This window comes from Lemur catta, chromosome 2, assembly GCF_020740605.2.
Source record: "Lemur catta isolate mLemCat1 chromosome 2, mLemCat1.pri, whole genome shotgun sequence".
In the NCBI taxonomy this organism is placed as follows: Eukaryota; Metazoa; Chordata; class Mammalia; order Primates; family Lemuridae; genus Lemur; species Lemur catta.
In genome coordinates this window covers 127,376,084-127,385,291 of record NC_059129.1, presented here as the reverse complement: position 1 = coordinate 127,385,291, position 9,208 = coordinate 127,376,084, and the positions used below count along the sequence as shown (strand labels likewise).

The 9,208-nt window shown below is 38.9% G+C and overlaps 1 protein-coding gene across 1 annotated transcript; it reads left to right on the top strand.

Moving 5' to 3' along the window:
- Positions 1 to 1,309: 1,309 nt before the first annotated feature.
- NMBR (neuromedin B receptor) lies at positions 1,310 to 8,321 on the top strand. The gene is made up of 3 exons (XM_045542321.1): positions 1,310 to 1,860; positions 5,063 to 5,411; positions 7,885 to 8,321. Exons 1-3 carry the CDS (start codon positions 1,403 to 1,405, stop codon positions 8,284 to 8,286), a joined length of 1,209 nt encoding a protein of 402 aa, XP_045398277.1. The 5' UTR covers positions 1,310 to 1,402; the 3' UTR covers positions 8,287 to 8,321.
- Positions 8,322 to 9,208: the final 887 nt, after the last annotated feature.

Below are 9,208 nucleotides of genomic sequence, written 5' to 3'. Positions count from 1 at the left end.
TATTGGGTTTTATTTGCTTAATATTTTCTCTGTTATTCTTTCTTGATTTGAAGTAGAAGTCACTTCAGAGGAGTGTATACTGAATAATTCCATTTATATGATGCTCAATAGCAGGCAAATTAGTCTAAGATGGTAACGGGTAGAATAGTGGTTACTTTGGGAGATGGTGGTTAGATTGTTGATTATGAATGGCGGTTAGATTAAACATTAAATTTAATAAATATATACTTTATGTATGTTATATTTCAATAAAATGTAAGTTTGGAGGCTGGGCGCGGTGGCTCATGCCTGTAATCCTAGCACTCTGGGAGGCCGAAGCAGGAGGATGGCTCAAGGTCAGGAGTTCAAGACCAGCCAGAGCAAGAGCGAGACCCCGTCTCTACTAAAAATAGAAAGAAATGATCTGGACAGCTAAAAATATATAGAAAAAATTAGCCGGGCATGGTGGCACATGCCTGTAGTCCCAGCTACTTGGGAGGCTGAGGCAGGAGGATCACTTGAGCCCAGTAGTTTGAGGTTGCTGTGAGCTGGGCTGATGCCAGGGCACTCACTCTCTAGCCCGGGCAACAGAGTGAGACTCTGTCTCAAAAAATAAATAAATAAACAAATAAAAATAAATAAAAAAAAATAAAATGTAAGTTTAAAAATAATATGCCAACTATAGGAGGGAATTCTCATAGTTGGGCTAGGAGATGTGGATCATAAGAAGAGGGAAAGGATTTCATTCATTTACTTCATTCTTGGAACTCGTTCTTTTTCCTAAATTTAGTGTGTGGGCATTAGGAACTTGCCAGCTCAGCCCCTAAGCCTCAGAGATTCCCAACCTTCTGGCCTGGGGCTCCTCCCGCTGGGAGACGGATAGGGGTGGGTGTGTACAGGGACGCAGTGGGAGAGAGCAAGGGCTCAGGTCCCCTCCGATCCCGCACAATACGACAGGAACTGTAGAAACAAGAGCGAAGCTGCGGGAAAACAAAGTGCCAGCGGCCCCCACGCTAGTTCCCAGCATGTCAGCGGAGCCTGCCTGGACAGCCAGGGTGACTTCCGCTGCTCTGTGCGAACAGTCGCGCAGGTACTTCTATTAACCCCAGAGGGACAGTTCCTTGCTCTCGAAAGGGCTGCTCTCTGCTAGCTATAAGCGAGATCGAACCATTCAATACAAAACAAAGACTCAACCGCTTCTTCTTCTTCTTTTTTTTTTTTTAAATCTAAACTCCGAGCTTGCAGGAACCAATGTATCCCTCCCAGAAGTGAATCACCGGAGCGTGTGGACCGACTTCTCACCAGTCCTGTCCTCTCTGGGACGCAGCGGTGTGACACGTTCCCGCGGGCAGTAAACTTGCCCGGCGAGAGGGAAACCGACTAAACCCAGGCGCGGGTGGCACGATTCAGGGCACCTGGGCGCATGAAAGTCCCAGCGGACTCTCCCGGAGAGGAGACCATGCCCCCCACGTCTCCCTACAACTTCCCCCTGACCCCCGGCGCGAACCACGGCAGCTTCGTTCCCGAGCTGTCCGAAAGGGATGTCCTGCCAGCCTCCGACGGGACCCCCGCCGAGTTGGTGATCCGCTGTGTGATCCCGTCCCTCTACCTGCTCATCATCGCGGTGGGCTTGCTGGGCAACATCATACTGGTGAAGATCTTCATCACCGACAGCGCCATGAGGAGCGTCCCCAACATCTTCATCTCTAACCTGGCGGCCGGGGACTTGCTGCTGCTGCTCACGTGCGTCCCGGTGGACGCCTCGCGCTACTTCTTTGACGAGTGGATGTTCGGTAAGGTGGGCTGCAAGCTGATCCCGGCCATCCAGCTCACCTCCGTGGGGGTCTCCGTGTTCACTCTCACTGCCCTCAGCGCCGACAGGTAAGGGCACACACAGGGGGCGGTGGGGAGGCGCGGGGAGAGAAGCTATGCCCGGAGTGCACCTAGGAGAAGGGGGCAAAGAAAGGCTGGGGATGGAGAGGGAGAACGTATCCGGGAAGTACACGGAGTTAAAACGGACGGAGATGTGAAACTGGAAAAAATGCAAGAAAATTACTATTTTTAAAAATAATTAAAATAGTATTTGAAAGTGCATATCCTAGCCCGCCGAACACACTTGGAGAATCTTTATTGTCTATTTCATAGAAAAGCTATAGAATAAACGTGCAAAAATTCAACTATCTTGTAGAAGCTTTTTGTGTGTTCCTAAAATCTTAGAAGCGTACTTACTTTCCTTATTCAGCAGAATAATAATCTGAAACGTAAGAATGTCTGCCTTAATACTAGGCAAATGTTTAATTTTGATTTTTTTTTCAAGTAAGGGGAAACATTATTTACACTCATTAACTGAATTATACTATTAATTAGAAGCAAAACCAATTAGAATAATAAATATTCTTTAGACGGATGACTTCACATTCTTCTTGTTTGATACCTGAAGTTAAGTGATTTTTTTTTTTACAGGTAGGCATCAAATTTTAGTATCTTAAAACAATGTTGTAAAAATACATCTTTGATATCAAATCTGCTTTTCATGTATTTTAAGGGTGTGAAGTGTTCCTTATTCTATCTTGCAGATCAACTAGTTCAATCTTGTCATTTTCCAGATGTGGATATTGAGGCCCAGGGAATGTAATTCCTAATGGTAGAGCTGAGAGGAAAATCAAGGCCTCCTGGCTCAGAGTCTAGTGCCACTATTCCAAGCTTTCTCTAATCATGCTTTTGGCCATTTAAGTAGGAGGAAGTGTCTGGGTAGAGGTGGGGGCAAAATGTACAATTAGGCATCATTACATGGAGCTGTTGTCTAATTCTCCCCTGGGAATAGGGGGCTGACTTAACCTATTTAGATAACCAATTTAACTTGGATAATTAAGGTGGTGTTTACTTTCCTCTTTAATTTGCATATTAAATTATTAGTGAAAAATAAGTCTGGATCTGAATTTCCTGGTATTAGCAATAATTCCCTTACATTACTTTGGCACTGAAGAGTTAAACTTCACCAAGGACAGACAATATTCAGGAAAGAGTTGAATGCCTTTATTTTTTAAACTGAAAACTATTCACTTTTTAGTTCATGTAGTATACTCTGTAAAACTGCACTCCTGGAAAATTTGGTGCCTTTTGTGTAAATTATGCACCTCATTTTGCTTATATGGCACCATTTCTATTATCCTTTGAAAAGTTTTCTTTGAATTCCAAAACCAAAATGTGACTTTTTAGTTTAGCTGTTCCCCCTTAGGGGACCCATTTTACCTAGAAAATTAAAAAAAAAAAACTTACTTAATGATTAGAATAAAACTTAATGACTAGCTATCGCCATAGTTAAAATTACTATAATTATGCTTTCATTTTTAAAATGTGATATTGGCAGCAAGACCCAGGGTGGAGTTTATTTCACACCAATTTTCTCAATCTATTGTCATGGAGACACAGGTACATTTGCCCTGACCAAGGTCAGAGAAAATGCTAATCCTCATATATTTACTGACTTTTTCTGTTTCCTATGTGTATCATGTACTTTGTGAGCAAAGCATGGATATTTGAATAATAATGATAAAGAAAGGTGAGCTGCCTCTTCTACTTGGTCCATAAGCTACCCTTGCCTACCAGTGTGTCTTTTGAAAATATAAATTAAGGAACCTGAGTCACTGGTGATGAAATTATACAATATATTCTAATATTCACTTAAAATGGATTGGAAATAGTTTATTATATATTGTCTGCACTTCTATTTCTCTTCTAGAACATAGCAACCGAGTATTGATTGGTACTTGATAGCCTCTTGCTTTATCTCATGAACTGTTGTGATTTTTTGTGGATGATAAGACTAGTTGCACTTAGCACTATGCTAAGTTTTTGTGTGATTTTATAATCCTCACAATGCTATGGCGTAGGCACTATTACTTGAAAATTAACTATGTTAGAGGTAAGAAAAACTGAGATTGGAAACTCGGCAACATTTTCATGATCTCATGGCCAGTGAGTGACGGAGCCAGCATTTTTGAAGCCAGTTTAAAGCCTGAACTCTTGACCATTAAACCACATTATTACATTTTCAGGTATTCCAGGGATGATCACTAATAGCCTTTTCTATTAATGGCAGACTTGAAAGTTTAAAGCAAAGCACCCAAGCAAAAAAAAAAAAAAAAAAAAAAAAGAATACAGAAGCTGATTGATTAGTTTTATCAGAGTAAAAGAACATCATCAAATGTAACTGCAAAATAAAAGACATACCTTGAATTTAAAATTAAGTAGTAGTTACAGCCATGGAAAACCAACCAACCAACCAAATAAAAACCTGTCATTAGTGTTTTCAAACAATAAATTGAACGATTTGTTTAACCATATATCCTAACTTCATGGGATGACTTAAGTGTCTTTGCCTAACAAAATAAAGGTACAGAGGTAAGAAATAGAGAGCACAGTAATATAGTATATTGGTGGCATATTACCAGTAGTATATTAGGTGGGAGGAGAGAGAAATTTTTGGGATCTTGACATGAAATAAATTGGAGCTGTGAAGACAGAATATTATTCCATTTTCAATTCTTTCAGTTCTTTCAGTCCTCCTTATGATTGGATTATAGAGAAGAATCCCAGTCTGAATTATCCTCTAAGATTTATTATATGGCTTTAGAAAAAAAAGTGGGACATCTCAGGCTCAGAAGCTATAAACTAGTGTCAAGGAAGAATCTAATGATATTATTTTGTGGACATTTTATATTTCATGGTTATTGTCCATTTATATTAATTACAGTAATAATACATTAAAAAAGAAAACTAAATAAAAATATTCAATAAATGATGCACGTAGTATGTGTAGATTTAGAAGAAACTTGTGAAAGAGGTAAGCAAATGACCACAATCTGGGAAATGCCCATTTAAAATATTTTCCTCTCTCTTCCTGTCCTCTGTGCTACTCGGCAGTGGAATGACTTGTGGACAGGGAGGCACCAGGGACCTTAGGTCTTCTATACACTACAAAACAGCCAGGGAATGATGGAGTGTGGCACCTCTCCTATCAAGTAAGAGGTCTTCTTTCTTTCTTTTTAAGAGAATAATTTGAGCTGTATTGTCTTCCCAGGTACAGAGCCATCGTAAACCCCATGGACATGCAGACGTCAGGGGCAGTGCTGTGGACCTGTGTGAAGGCTGTGGGCATCTGGGTGGTCTCTGTGCTGTTGGCAGTTCCTGAAGCGGTGTTTTCAGAAGTGGCACGTATCAGTGGCTTGGACAACAGCAGCTTCACTGCGTGTATTCCCTACCCTCAGACGGACGAATTACATCCCAAGATTCATTCAGTGCTCATTTTCTTGGTCTATTTCCTCATACCGCTTGCTATTATTAGCATTTATTATTATCACATTGCAAAGACCTTAATTAAAAGTGCACATAATCTTCCTGGAGAATACCACGAACATACAAAAAAGCAGGTAAGCTTAGTAGGCGTGTGTTGGGGTGTGCTGAAAGGACCAATAATTGCTATTTTGTGTTCTATTTCCTGGGCTCTCAATCCTGTGAATGATGAGAACAGAGCCAGACCTGCACTAGCCTTCACTGGAAGGAATGTGAGGGGATTTCTAATATGTGGTCATGTTATAGCGATGTCAATGCCCCGTTGGGTCCAGCTTATCAGCCATCTGGGCCTGTGACAAGACTTAGAATTCTACCATCAGATATTACTGCCTCTGAAGGCCTTTCTTTATGTGCAAATGTTTATGTAACAAACAACATAATAAACCAGAAAATTTTCACATATTAAGTGTAAATTTATTTAATTACTGTCTCTTCTCCAGTTAGCCCACTAAGGATGGTAGGGGTCTGGAAGAAGGATGCATCAGGAAAGGACTGTAGGACACTACCTAGGATCTGGGGATGGGGTTTGGGTGAGATGCCAGAATGGGAGGCTCTGGGAACAGCCTGTGCAGCGGAAAAAGGATGAGAATGATCCAAAGGTGGGCTGATGCTGAAGCAGTTTGTGGTCCAACTCAAATTTATAGCTTTCTCTAATTTAAAAATTACAACATGTACCTTATATACTTTTTCTTCCTTAAAGAATATGCTGTACTAATTTTAGGTAAAAATCAATTGTGTTAATTCACAAAGAGAAGGACAGTGTTTTTGTGGGAAAGGGTTTCTAGTTGTGCATTTGTGCACTCCTAGAAAAGTTCTTGTGAAGGGTTCTATAGGTACAGGGATGTTAGGGGTGCCTGTTCCCAATCTGAAAGCAAACAAATTGAATTACAGCCCATCAAAATTTGCTGGAATATAGATGGAGCAATAGGCTGGGGCCTTGGGCACTGTAGCAACAGCAGAAGCTGGGAAAGATTTCTTGCGTGGAAGGTGACCTCTGTTAATGGATGGCCATCGACATCAAAGATCCACATCTGCTTTAAAGACTTAAAAAATCAACCAATCATTAAAGGCACTGCTTGATAAATTAATAGATTTATTATCTAAACATTTGGCATCACTGAAACAAAATGTTCATGTCATAGGCTCACTGTGGTTTTACTTTATATAATCAGTTCTTTTATTCAGAGCCCTATGAGTATCCGATGTGTACTTTAATTTAGGTATTTGAGATTTTGCTTTTGGTTTGTAAACTTGTATTTCTCTCACAAACACAGCCCCTCCCCCAAGTGTTTTGTTTTGTTTTGTTTTTTAATGGCCTTGGCTTTGCCTTGTTTTTGTGAATTTCCTTATTGGGACCTATAAACTCTGACTGGGTCTTGACATCATCTGCCTGTGCACTTGAATCTCCAAGTACAGATTGCGTTAAAGTTCTTGCACCCGTGCTCCACCTGCTGGGGACGACACTGTGTAGTAATATAAATTTCACATTCAACATCCTTAAAACTGCTGGGTTGCCTACCCTGTGGCGCCACAGTCCATGGGGGGTATCACATTCTGCTTCCTGAACGGGCTTCTCTTCACTTGCATCCTTCTCTTGCGTCCTCCATCCGCGCTCTCTACTGCTCTTTAACGTCAAATCTGTTCCAATCCTAAAACTTTCCGGTCTTCTCTAGACACTCAAGTTGATGACCAAGTTTTAGCTCAGAAAACATCACAATGCCTACTATCAGGTTTGTTGATAAATTGTTTTCACTTTTGCATTGCCTTCTTTGATTATCAGAACAAATTAGGCAAATATGAGCTAAACCTTGGACTCTAGATGATACGAAATTGTTTGTAGATTAAAAAAATTAATGTCCAATATTTGAATTTTGTCTATTTATCACATTCCTGAAGACCTTCTGAAAAAACAGTAAATGCAATATGTGAATTTTATGCCAAAAGGAAAATGCATTTTTATTTTAAACGTGATAATATAGTAATGTTTACAGGATTCACAGTTTATCACATGCTTTTGATTTATGTGAGTCAAGAGTGTAAATCTCAAATTCTTTTCTGTGGAGTAACAGTTAAAAAATGTCAAGCCCTGCCTCACTGTATCACTTTTTCCTATTTAAAACACTCCAATTTTTGAAAAAATACCTAAGCTTGTTTATATTCTATGGTTCATTAATTTAGTGGATTTAATACAAACAGAAACGATTTATATTTGTACTGAACACAATGAAACTTTAAGCAAAAGGAAAATAGTTAAAAATAAGATAGAGTTTTTAAGATCATAGTTTTAACATGAAGACATAGCCATTTATTAATAATTTACCATCTAGTCTTACATAAACTGTCAAGTATTTTGACAGGAAAATAGTGTAGTGACCAAAATAGGCTTTATCGAATTGTTAAAATCATCACTTTGATGAGGAACATAACTTATGTATTTTGGATGTATTGTTGTGCTGTAAGTTTTACTCCTGTTGTGACATGATATAAGCTTGGGAAGTGGCTGATTCCATTTACATTTTAATCAGTAGGACTGTTTTCTTATATTTGCAGATGGAAACACGGAAACGCCTGGCTAAAATTGTGCTGGTCTTTGTGGCCTGCTTTTTCTTCTGTTGGTTTCCAAATCATATCCTCTACATGTACCGGTCTTTCAACTATAAGGAGATTGATCCGTCTCTAGGCCACATGATTGTCACCTTAATTGCTCGGGTTCTGAGTTTTTGCAATTCCTGTGTCAATCCCTTTGCTCTTTACCTACTCAGTGAAAGCTTCAGGAGGCATTTCAACAGCCAGCTCTGTTGTGGGAGGAAGTCCTATCGAGAGAAATCAACCAGCTACCTACTCAGCTCTTCAGCAGTGCGCATGACATCTCTGAAAAGCAATGCTAAGAACGTGGTGACCAATTCTGTTTTACTAAATGGGCACAGTATGAAGCAGGAAATGGCACTGTGACTTTGGCCCTTCGACTCACTACCTGGAGAGAACTTCTAACTTTTTATTCCAATTGAGCAGAGCAGAACTAAATAATTTTTGCATTCTTACTGTTGCTTAGCAAATTCATTAGAGCCTGACTTCATGATTGACTCAGATAAGGCATGACAAACACTTTTCTTTGAACAGGACTTTAAATATCCCTCTCTTTCTCTCTCTCTATACACATATATATGCACACACATAAACACATTGTATATATCTCACATTAAAAGTGATTCAAAAAGCAATTCAATATGTATGTAAATCAATATTGCTTCAGGATTTAGGCTGTTGCTAAAACAAACTTTAGCATATTTATCTTAAATTTGTTTTATCTTGAAGTATAAAATAAATTTCTGTATTGACTCAATGATTCAATGAGGGTTATATTTAAACTCCTATTATTTAAAATATAAGTTATATTTTTCTGGTGAATTTTATTTATAACAAATGTGTACATTTATATATCCATCCTTCATTTAAAGAAAATAAAAAATTCAAAAGATGGAGCTTAATCACAAGTCAATATTTATTGTGATTCTTTGCATGATCAATCATAACTTAGATAAATAGTTTATATCTCTAACTTCTAGGTATGTGATTAAAATGAGCAATGACATTGGTATTATGAATTGTAAAATAGATATCATACGAATATGATTTACATCATGAATGTAAAATAGGTGTCATATGTCCCAAATTACAAAACTATGACTCAGAAATTTGTATGGCCATTTTTGTATCCATTGCTAAATCCTTGACTATTTGGCTGATTTTGTGTAGATGTGCTAAGATTTGTGTAATTCTGTATAGATGTGATAAGATTTGTGTAATCCTGGTGAGTTCAGCCATCAACTAATCCTCTCTTGCAATAGCCAAGTGATAAGTTTATGGGAGCTCA